Source organism: Bufo gargarizans, chromosome 1 (genome assembly GCF_014858855.1).
Source record: "Bufo gargarizans isolate SCDJY-AF-19 chromosome 1, ASM1485885v1, whole genome shotgun sequence".
Lineage (NCBI taxonomy): Eukaryota > Metazoa > Chordata > Amphibia > Anura > Bufonidae > Bufo > Bufo gargarizans.
The window spans coordinates 701,620,555-701,632,725 of record NC_058080.1 but is presented as its reverse complement, the minus strand read 5'-3'; the positions used below and the strand labels follow the sequence as shown (position 1 = coordinate 701,632,725).

At 45.2% G+C, this 12,171-nt stretch overlaps 1 protein-coding gene across 2 annotated transcripts in view; it reads left to right on the top strand.

The window, feature by feature from the left end:
- Window positions 1-12,171, top strand: part of UNC13B (unc-13 homolog B) — a 339,965-nt gene that overhangs the window by 237,750 nt on the left and 90,044 nt on the right. For both annotated transcript variants that reach the window (XM_044276260.1, XM_044276259.1), the window contains exons 15-17: window positions 11-230; window positions 3,369-3,596; window positions 3,993-4,134. In XM_044276260.1, coding sequence (XP_044132195.1) covers window positions 11-230; window positions 3,369-3,596; window positions 3,993-4,134 — 590 coding nt within the window. The remainder of the gene's footprint in view (window positions 1-10; window positions 231-3,368; window positions 3,597-3,992; window positions 4,135-12,171) is intronic.

The window sequence follows — 12,171 nt, the reverse complement described above, 5'->3', positions numbered from 1 at the left end:
CTCCTCTCAGAAATCACATGTATACAAGAAGACGTTACAAGCCTTAATCTACCCCATTTCCTGCACTACCCCTCACAACTTTGAGATATGGACCGCCACGACCCCCACCTACTGCTATGAATGTGAAGGCCTGCTGTGGGGAATAGCCAGGCAAGGAATGCGCTGCAGCGAATGTGGCGTCAAGTGTCATGAGAAGTGCCAAGATTTACTGAACGCTGATTGCCTGCAACGTAAGTAACGCCCCACATGTACATTACAGAGGCAGCGCCTTATGGCTGTCCTCATTCTCGGAGGTGCATGACACAGATTTGCAGTGACCGTTCTGTCCAGTGACAAGTGTCCTCTTAGTCACGAAACCTGTCTTATGCCGTTTTTCAGAACCACGGTCAGTACCCGGCCCTTGGATGCGGCTTGTAGCCGTGGTTTACCTTCCACCGCCAGCTGTGTAAATGTATGAAATTGCAGAGTTTTGTAACATTGAGTCACCTGGAAAGATTTTCAGACTGTTCTGTCCTGAAAGTGTCTGCCGCCTGCCTGGCACTCGTTATATGTGACAGCGCAGGGTATAATTTCGCTTCCTCTCCCCCTCTGAGCTGATTGTCGCTCATGGCTTGATGCGCTCTTGATGTGACATTTTGCTTCTGTTTATTTTCAGGCTAAAATTTCAGAATTGATCTGTCTACCTCCATGAAGCTTTAAGTGGAGTGGAACTTGACCCTTGGGGGGTCTTTTATTACGGATTTATTTGTTTAACCCCTTAGTGACCACACAAATATTTTTTACATTGCATTCCAAGAGCTATAACTTTTTTGTTTTCTCATCAATGTACTTGTATGAGGTCTTATTTTTTCAGGAGAAGTTATACTTTTTAATGCACCATTTTGGGTACATGTAATGGTATAGTAACATAGTACATAAGGCCGAAAAAAGACATTTGTCCATCCAGTTCGGCCTGTCACCCTGCAAGTTGATCCAGAGGAAGGCAAAAAACAAAACAAAAAAAACTGTGAGATAGAAGCCAATTTTCCCCACTTTAGGATAATATTTTCTTCCCGACTCCAATCAGAATAACTCCCTGGATCAACGACCCCTCTCTAGTGGCTATATCCTGTAATATTATTACACTCCAGAAATACATCCAGGCCCCTCTTGAATTCCTTTATTGTACTCACCATCACCACCTCCTCAGGCAGAGAGTTCCATAGTCTCACTGCTCTTACCGTAAAGAAGCCTCTTCTATGTCTGTGTACAAACCTTCTTTCCTCCAGACGCAGAGGACGTCCCCTCGTCACAGTCACAGTCCTGGGGATAAATAGATGATTGGAGAGATCTCTGTACTGACCCCTGATATATTTATACATAGTTATTAGATCTCTCCTCAGTCGTATTTTTTCTAAAGTGAATAACCCTAATGTTGATAATCTCTCAGGGTACTGTAGTTGCCCCATTCCAGTTATTACTTTAGTTGCCCTCCTCTGGACCCTCTCCAGCTCTGCTATGTCTGCCTTGTTTACAGGAGCCCAGAACTGTACACAGTACTCCATGTGTGGTCTGACTAGCGATTTGTAAAGTGGTAGGACTATGTTCTCATCACGGGCATCTATGCCCCTTTTGATGCAACCCATTATCTTATTGGCCTCGGCAGCAGCTGCCTGACACTGGTTTTTACTGCTTAGTTTGCTGTTTATTACAATTCCTAGGTCCTTTTCCATTTCAGTGTTACCCAGTGTTTTACCATTTAGTATGTACGAGTGACTTGCACTATTCCTTCCCATGTGCATAACCTTACATTTGTCAGTGTTAAACCTCATCTGCCACTTATCTTCCCAAGCCTGCAATCTATCTATCCATGATTGATTAAAGCCAGCTGTTTAGAAAAAAACAACTTTGTTTGCATCAGTAAAAAGGCGTATTAGTGGTCATTAAGGGGTTAAACCTAGGGAAGTAATAAATATGCATGAATAAGCCCAATTTGCAGAACAAATGTGATCTTTCTGAGGCTTGGCAGCACAGACAGTGGTGTTCTGCACTGGTATCGGACTGCTAATCGCATAAATGTTGAACTTTGAAATAAAACAAAAACTGGAATTATCCCTCTAGGTTTGTGGAGTTCCAAAGATTGCATTTCCATACCATTCGCTCCAGTTTTGATAAGTGACTGGGAAAGCGGTTGAGCTGATTTAAAGACGGCAGTGAATTACCACAAGACTACCATAACGAATATATGGCTTCCCCCATATCGGTGTGGGGAAGCAGTTTGGGCACCTGGAGCACAGCACTCCCAGGGGAAAGCCTCTCAGACGCCATGGTCACAATTGACCACAGCATCTGGGTGGGTTAAAAAAAGTCTATGATTGGCATTATCGCCGATCACAGACATTAGATCTAGGTGTCTGCTGTGTAAAACAGCAGGCACCTGGCAACAGTAGTGCCCACTCTGAGTTTCTGAGCGGGTGCCATGTTTAAACACCTGACCTCCACTGTACATGTACAGTGGAGAACGGGAAGGGGTTTCAGTCCTGCTCTTTCTGGTTTCCGACATGTGACCTTCCAGATAGGGTCACGTGCACCGTTGCAGCCAATTACTGGCCTCAGCGGCAATGTGTCCCCAAACTGCATGTCTTTGTTGGGTCATATACCACTTAGGGGAAAGTCACTGCTAAGGTTAGATGCAGTGGCACACATGACCCCGTCCAGAGGTTTACATGCCATGGACCGGAAGGAGCAGGTATGGACCTTTGGGGAGGAAGGGAGCAGGTAAGTGCTTAGTTTTGTAAAGCACTGTCCGGGGATACCTAAAATTATGTTAGAAGGATAAGAAACACATGCCTACTTTTTCCCAAAACAGCACCACCACCACAGGTTGTGTGTGGTATTGCAGCTCTGCTCCATTGACTCCATGGAACCAGGCTGCATTACCAGACACAACTCATTGAAGGGGGGTGCTGTGTTTGGAAGAAAGCAGCCATGTTTTTCTAATCCTGGACAACCCCTTTAAAACAGATATAGCAACTATGACTTTTTAAAAAGTCATAAAAATTATTGCAGTTGTAAAGGGGTGTAAAATGTAGAGTTATGCAGGAAATTTATCAACCATTGTGCAACATTTGATAAATTTAATAAGTTGTTAAAAGCTCTGTTGTGATGGAGCATGGAATATATTATAGTATATAATGCTGATGAGACATTCAGGTGTCCAGGGAATAACACCTGTGGATTCTGTAGTGACAGTAGTATGTGTTATCACCCAACTTTCTCAGAAACGAGTAATAGTCCAGAAATGAACACCCCAAGATATCTACTGGAGACGCCTTGAGGTTTAGTATAATTTGATGCTTCATGTGTTCTGGGCAATGATGTCTCCGTAGGTGCAGCAGAGAAGAGCTCCAAGCATGGAGCAGAGGACCGCACCCAGAACATCATTATGGCTATGAAGGATCGAATGAAGATCCGGGAAAGGAACAAACCAGAGATTTTTGACGTCATCAGAGATGTCTTCAGTGTGAGCAAAGTTGCCCATGCCCAGCAGATGAAGACTGTGAAGCAAAGTGTCCTGGACGGCACCTCAAAGTGGTCTGCCAAGATCACCATCACAGGTGAGGAGGTTGGGAATGTCTATGATGTCCACATACTTAGGTAGGGTCTGTAAACATAGGTAGTTGATTTGGGACAACCTCTTTGACAGTAAGTAGTATATAGAAACAAGTGCAGTTCAGACATGGTGAAATCTCCCTCTGATGCACTTACTATCTCCAGGGACAGTGATCTGAGCAAGCAAGGGACTATATGATGACTGTGAGGACCTCATGACAGTTCCTTCCATTACAATTGCCATTCCATTCCATCGCCCTAGCTCCTAAGTGGAGTGATCCAGATGATGGAAGGATTTTGGGGAATCGCTGAATATTCATCATTGTAATTGGGGGGGGGGGGGGGGGGTGAAAGAATAAGCCCCAGATATCAGTCTTACACAAGTGTCCCCTTCCTTCTAGTTCTCTGTGCTCAGGGCCTTCAAGCCAAGGATAAGACAGGTTCAAGTGATCCCTACGTCACCGTCCAAGTGGGAAAAACCAAGAAGAGAACAAAGACGATATATGGCAACCTGAATCCTGTGTGGGAGGAGAAATTCCACTTGTAAGTTTTATATTTGACAACTTCGTTCTGCTGCTTTCTAATGAGGGCTTGTTACAGTGTATCAATGTAGGGGATCCTCGGGGTCTGGATAGCTCTGTCTCTGGTCCTGGTTGATGGCTCCTACTTGCTGCGATCCATTGTAACAAGCTGTGTAATCAGGACTAGGCCACATCTGGATATTAATAAGAATATTCTCATTCACTGACATCAAGCAAAGATCTTAAAAACGTTGAGTAGTTGAAACACTAAGAATATTACAAAGTTGTAGAACTTTATGGCTTGATCAAAGGGGTTCTCTCGGAAAAAATTATTGATGGTTTATCTTCAGTATAGGTCACCAGTATCTCATTGGTGGGGTCTGACTCAGATTGCCCCCACCGATTAGTGAGAACATGTGTCCATGTTCTCGACCTGTGATGTAACGTCCATTGGTCACATTGCATTTGTGCAGCTCAGTGTCATTCAAGTGGTTGTGATAGAGCTGCAGTACAAAGCACAGCTTTTTCAAATAGCTCATCGGGGGGGTTCTAGGCATCGGACCTCCACCAGTCTCATATTGATGACCTATCCAAAGTCATCAATATTTCATTCCTGGAAAATCCCTTTAAGCTCTGTCCCTTTGAGACTGTAATATGGCATTGTCACTTCTTAGTGACAGACTGCTGTAAATCTAGGGTCCACAGAAACACCCATGTGAGAATTTGGCGGAACATATAGTAAAGTATCACTGAAGCCTACACAAGATATTCTGGCATTTGAAGAAAACGTTAGACCACCCCTTTCCCATCAGATACAGGAGTTTGTGGCAGCGGTGCCCACGTATCAGCTCTCCCCTAGAGGGAAGCTGCATTTTCTTATGGGTCCTATGAACTCCATATAATTCCAGGGTACAATACATCCTGCTTCTCCTGTCGTCTTTCATACTGTGTGAATGAGAGCAGACTGCTTTGTCTGGCATAATCTCACATTGCACAGACCTCGTGCTCCACGTGGGGCGCTGCGGTTCTTATAGAGGGATTGTGTGATAAGTCGGCAGTAGCTCCTGGACTCAGAGAAGACCCTCCTGTGTCTTTGCAGCCCGTCTTCCTGCGCAGAGGAGTTTAATCCTTCATTAAGGCCGATTGTGAGAATGGGAGGCTTGTCTGAGTCATGGGCCACCGGGCTGAGAACACATCGCTTTACAAGCCATTGCTGTTTTTATATTTATTTACACCTTAAATTGGTGAAGGATGACACAATGCCAGCAGCCAGGGTGGTAGGGTTCATCGCTGTTTCTGGTGCTTCCTCCTGGCCTAAGTTACTGTTTCTGGTGCTTCCTCTCAGACTACGTTACTGTTTCTGCTGCTTCCTCTCAACCTACGTTACTGTTTCTGGCGCTTCCTCTCGGCTTACGTTATTGTTTCTGGTGCTTCCTCTCAGCCTACGTTACTGTTTCTGTTGCTTCCTCTCAACCTACTTTACTGTTTCTGGTGCTTCCTCTCGGCCTACGTTACTGTTTCTGGTGCTTCCTCTCGGCCTACGTTACTGTTTCTGGTGCTTCCTCTCGGCCTACGTTACTGTTTCTGGTGCTTCCTCTCGGCCTACGTTACTGTTTCTGGTGCTTCCTCTCGGCCTACGTTACTGTTTCTGGTGCTTCCTCTCGGCCTACGTTACTGTTTCTGGTGCTTCCTCTCGGCCTACGTTACTGTTTCTGGTGCTTCCTCCTGGCCTATGTTACTGTTTCTGGTGCTTCCTCTCGGCCTACGTTACTGTTTCTGGTGCTTCCTCTCGGCCTACGTTACTGTTTCTGCTGCTTCCTCTCAGCCTACGTTACTGTTTCTGCTGCTTCCTCTCGGCCTACGTTACTGTTTCTGCTGCTTCCTCCTGGCCTACGTTACTGTTTCTGGTGCTTCCTCTCGGCCTACGTTACTTTTTCTGGTGCTTCCTCTCGGCCTACGTTACTGTTTCTGGTGCTTCCTCCTGGCCTACGTTACTGTTTCTGGTGCTTCCTCTCGGCCTACGTTACTTTTTCTGGTGCTTCCTCTCGGCCTACGTTACTGTTTCTGGTGCTTCCTCCTGGCCTACGTTACTGTTTCCGGTGCTTCCTCCTGGCCTACGTTACTGTTTCTGTTGCTTCCTCCTGGCCTACGTTACTGTTTCTGGTGCTTCCTCTCGGCCTACGTTACTGTTTCTGGCGCTTCCTCTCGGCCTACATTACTGTTTCTGCTGCTTCCTCTCGGCCTACGTTACTGTTTCTGCTGCTTCCTCTCAGCCTACGTTACGGTTTCTGGTGCTTACACTCAACCTAGGTTACTGTTTCTGGTGCTTCCTCTCAGCCTAGTTTACTGCCCTTCTAATACCGACTGATGTACATGGAAATAAGATGCCAATAATGGAAGATATTGGGAGGATTGTGCAAACTTGGGTGGATGTGACAGCTTAACAGTATCATAGTACAAAGAGCGAGGTACCCCAAGCAGCACTGAGTATTTCAGGAGAGGTGTGTGCTGATCTTGTGGGGTCAGGGTGGCAGTGTCATGGTGTGCAAAGGAAAGTGGCAATGACATTTAAAAGGCTGTTCCCTTCCTCTCATGCTCAATATGTGCACTATAAGCTGGCGGCCGCTGCTCTCTAATTATTTTCAGGCTGTCATCATCTGACTCCTTATGAGGCGGTTATGTCCCGCTGATTAACTGTGATTTTCCTTTGTGCTCTGTTCACACTTTGCTATTTGCAGAGCGAAATTAAGCCACTAATGAATCGTTGCGCAATTACAGCTAGAATTACTGTGTCCATCATAGGACAGCGCACGAGCAGTGTGGATTATACTGTATTACATAGTCACTGGGGTGAGAAGCCCTCAGCGGGGACATCTCAACGTATTAACCGCTCAATGGCCAGCGCGTCCACTTAGAGGATTCACCAGGTCGTAGAAATCTATTGGTAAGCTGGTTCTCTTCTTCAAGGGCAAGTCTCAAAATTGTCAGCTGGTTCTCCCAGTACGTCCAAACGGTTGGCAAGTCACAAACTGGTAAAACGCAAATAAAGAGATTTCCGAATTCATTCCTATCCATTACCAAATTCTAATTGCATCCATTATACTCCATTCACATCCAAAACTGCATTATTTTAGCCGTCGATACTTTGGATCTTCTCCAAACTCTGGACAAGCATGTCAGGGTGGGAATAGATCATTTTCTGACCCATTATCTGTGACCTAAATTGCTTGTAGTTTTTGTGACTGCTTTATCTGCCCTCCTGACATTTTGTATATGATCATCGTTCCGTATCTCTGTTATACCTCCTGGAAATGAATCAATAAATTAACATCTGTGTGTTACTCTTCCCCTGGTCATTGTATGCCTTCACACCCCAAAACTATTCAGTCAATGCTGTTGATTTAGCCATACATTTCCAGGGAGAATAACAGAGGAACGACACCGTAGATGCTCCAGAATTATTGTTTCATAGGAAATACTAGGATTTGGTAAGACAGAACATTTTTTCTTACAGACATTGATGAGTATTTTTTCAGCTCCATAAGTCACTTCTACCCCAGTGATGAGGTGATGGAGAAGCCTTCGGGAAGTGACGGGATGTGGCCGCTGAGCACTGGAGCAGGGGTTTCCTCTCTGCCCCTCTAATCCACATTACCCGTGTCAGCCCCAGTTTTGCGGTGATGCTTACGTTACCGTGTATGACGATATTTACATTGCATTCGGAAAGTCTTCAGACCCTTTCACTTCTTTCACATTTTGTTATGTTGCTGGCATGGTGCTAAAATAAAAATAAATAAAAAAAAGTACTAAAACGGAAGGTTAGAAATCTTTGCTAATTTATTGAAAAGGAAAAACTAATATCGTAAGTCGACATAAGTATTCCGATCCGTTGAAGCCCCTTTAGCAGTGATTACAGCCTCCAGTCTTCTTGGGGATGATGCCACAAGGTTTGCACACCTGAATTTAGGGATTTTGTGCCATTCTTCGCTACATATCCCTCAAGTTCTGTCAGGTTGGATGGCGACAGACAATTTCAGGTCTCCAGAGATGTTCGATTGGGATCAAGTCAGGGCATTCACAGAGTTGTCCCTAAAAAAAACTCCTATGTTGTCTTGGCTGTCTGCTTAGGGTCATTGTCTTGTTGGAAGGTGAACCTTCAGCTCAGTCTAAGGTCCAGAGCACTATGCATCAGGTTTTCATTAAAAAGAAGGGTTGTCTCACTATAGCAAATGCCATTTATCATGTAGAGAAAGTTACTACAAGGCACTTGTCCATATTGCTTCCTTTGCTGGCTTGGTTCATTTTTCCATCACGTATCGTATCCAGGGATTACAACCACCCTGCAATCCAGCTGTAGTGGCCGCACTTGCACATGATAGGAAAAAGTCAGGACCGTCGTAGCACACATAGGCATGCATGCGCAGCAAATCCCGGACCAGCTACCTCGTATCTGCACTGCAGCGGTGGGCGTAACCCATGGATATAATCACAATACATTAGTAAGTGCCTTGTATTCACTTTGTCTACATGATGAATGCCACTTGCTGAAGTAAGACAGCCCCTTTAAGGCTATCTCAGTATTTTGCTCCATTCAGCTTTCCCTCAACCCTAACCAGTCTCCCTGTCCCAGCCGCTGGTGTCCCTGCTTCACTCTAGGGATGGTTTTGGGCAGTGGCTGGTTTCCTCCAGACTTTACAATTAGAATTGAGGCCAAAAAGTTCCATCTTGGTTTCATCAGACCAGAGAATCTTGTTTCTGACAGTCTGAGACTCCCTGGAGCTCAGCCATAGTGGCCATTGGATTCTTGGTCACTTCTCTTACCCAGGCCCTTCTCCCCCTGATTACTGAGTAGTTTGGTGGGGTGGCCAGCTCTCGGAAGAGTCTTGGTTGTTCCAAACTTCTTCCATTTAAGAATTATGGAGGCCGCTGTGCTCTTGGCAACGTTCAGTACAGAAGAAATGTCTTTGTACCCTCCTCCAGATCTGTGCCTCCACACAACCCTGTCTCTGAACTCTACAGGCAGGTTTGGTTTTTGCTCTGATATGCATTGTCAGCTGTGAGACCTTATATAGACAGGGCTGTATCTTTCCAAATCATATCCAATTAACTGAATTTACCACAGTACCTCCAATCAAGGTGTAGAAACATCTCAAAGGTTATCAAGAGAAATGGGAGGCTGCAGAGCTAAAACTTTATTTTTATTTAGGGCTATAGGGTGTAGATTGTTGCGGGAAATCTTTTTTTTTTTTTTCAATTTTAGCACAAGACCCCAACATAGCAAAATGTGACACATTGTAAAAAAATTTGAAATGGTCTGAAGTACTGTAGGTCACAGTTTTTTCCGGCTGTTCCCTCTGCTCTGCACGTTGTCATCACATGTCGGTGCTCTGCCTCCTCTTTGCCGGTGAGAATGAGATTACTCCAGTAGCTCCTCTTGTCTGATTAGGGGGCACTCGCTGTGATGAGGTCCTGGCTATCTATTCTCACTTTCTGATTATTGCATTAATCTTTCATAACACCCAGATCTCTGCAGAAGTCTCCCCGGGATCAGTATTGATTAAACCTCCCGTGGTACGCATCTTCTGGCCAGGTCTCTAGTCTGCTGTTGATGGCTGAAAAATACTGCAAGATACGTGCTGGGATTAATTTACCTTACTGGTTGCAAGCGGATATTGTTGGAATTTTACAAAGCTGAGTAGTTCTGTAAATCCTTTGCTTTACTACTCTTGTATAGATCTTCAGTTAGATTGTGCTTTACACTCTAGCCGCAACCAAAGCTGCATCCACAATTCTGCTGGTTGTTAGTCAGCTCTCAGGCTTTGAACGCTTGCTTCTCCCTGCCAGGGATGCTATACAGTAATCTGAAAGAAAAAGGTTGGTTGTTGTTGTTTTTTTGGCTCGTGCTTATGCACACAACTGTTTTTAGTCCGCATCTGATCCGCATTCTGCGCGGGTCGGATGCAGAGCCGTTCAGTTCAATGGGGCTGCAAAAGATGCTTTCGTACCCCTAAAAAAGTTGTGGGGCAATACGTGCTTCAGGGTCCCAGGTGCATTGACCTGTGTACCCTGGGTGTAAGAGCTAATTTCGAGACTATGATTGACTAGCAGAGCATTGCTTCCTTCAGCTATAACACATTGTTCTGTACTCAGTTGTGGACAAGTCTCATGTAACAATTCACATTTGATGATGATGTCATCAGAACTTCAAATTCTCATCACTGTGAAGTGTCTCGGGCTTCTCCTGTTATATAGATGACTGATGTCTGCACTCGTCTTTCCCTTATTTCTCTGCTTCTTAAATCTCCATCCATCCATTACTGTGAGGAGAAGATGATTGTACGTGATTGCTGACCCTGTATCCCGGGCACTGCACATTACACTCCATAAGACGGTGTCCCAGGGACATCATCCGACATTTAATAACATAATACGCCTCATGTTCCCCGGTGGGGGCGGCGGATAATCCTCCTTGATTAGACAACCTGTGTAGAGTGGACATGGAGGACCCTAATCTCCATCCAGTGAAGACAAGATGATTATGAGATGTGTAAACCAGGAGGGGGGCCCTTTATAACCAGATTCTTCTTTATCCAGTGAACAAGAGGCGATGAAGCATCAATACCGAGAAAAAAAAATGCTTTCGATTTGTCCCCATTCATTGTCAATGGGGACAAACAGTAACTGAATAGAACGGAGTGCTCCAAAATGCATTCTGTTCTCATACCGAAGAGCAAACCCCAGCATGGTGCAGTTTGCTTTCCATCCTGGGATGCAGAGCAAGACGGATCCGTCATGACCCACAATGCAAGTCAGCGGGGACGTTTTCTCTGACACAATCGAAAATGAATCCGTCCCCCATTGACTTTCAATGGAGTTCATGAAGAATCCGTCTTGGGTATGTTAAAGATAATACAAACGGATCCGTTCATAACGGTGGCAGATGGTTGTATTATCAGTAACCGAAGCGTTTTTGCAGTACCCTGCCGGATCCAGCAAAAACGCTAGTGTGAAAGTAGCCTTGGCTGAGGATTTAGGCTCTCAATTTGGTTGTTAGATCCTATGATTTCTTCTTTTCACTGGAGGTTTATTACACTCTAGTGTCCTACAGGCACAGTGGATATGCTGCACCCTATTCTCTAGTGTCCTACAGTCATAGTGGATATGCTGCACCCTATTCTCTAGTGTCCTACAGTCATAGTGGATATGCTGCACCCTATTCTCTAGTGTCCTACAGGCACAGTGGATATGCTGCACCCTATTCTCTAGTGTCCTACAGTCATAGTGGATATGCTGCACCCTATTCTCTAGTGTCCTACAAGCATAGTGGATATGCTGCACCCTATTCTCTAGTGTCCTACAGGCACAGTGGATATGTTGCACCCTATTTTCTAGTGTCCTACAGTCATAGTGGATATGCTGCACCCTCTTTGTCCTACAGTCATAGTGAATATGCTGCACCCTATTCTCTAGTGTCCTACAGGCATAGTGGATATGCTGCACCCTATTCTCTAGTGTCTTACAGGCATCGTCGATATGCTACACCCTATTCTCTAGTGTCCTACAGGCACAGTGGATATGCTGCACCCTATTCTCTAGTGTCCTACAGGCACAGTGGATATGCTGCACCCTTTTTTCTAGTGTCCTACAGTCACCGTGGATATGCTGCACCATATTCTCTAGTGTCCTACAGTCATAGTGGATATGCTTCACCCTCTTTGTCCTACAGTCATAGTGAATATGCTGCACCCTATTCTCTAGTGTCCTACAGGCATAGTGGATATGCTGCACACTCTTTGTCCTACAGGCACAGTGGATATGCTGCACCCTATTCTCTAGTGTCCTACAAGCATAGTGGATATGCTGCACCCTATTCTCTAGTGTCCTACAGGCACAGTGGATATGTTGCACCCTATTTTCTAGTGTCCTACAGTCATAGTGGATATGCTGCACCCTCTTTGTCCTACAGTCATAGTGAATATGCTGCACCCTATTCTCTAGTGTCTTACAGGCATCGTCGATATGCTACACCCTATTCTCTAGTGTCCTACAGGCACAGTGG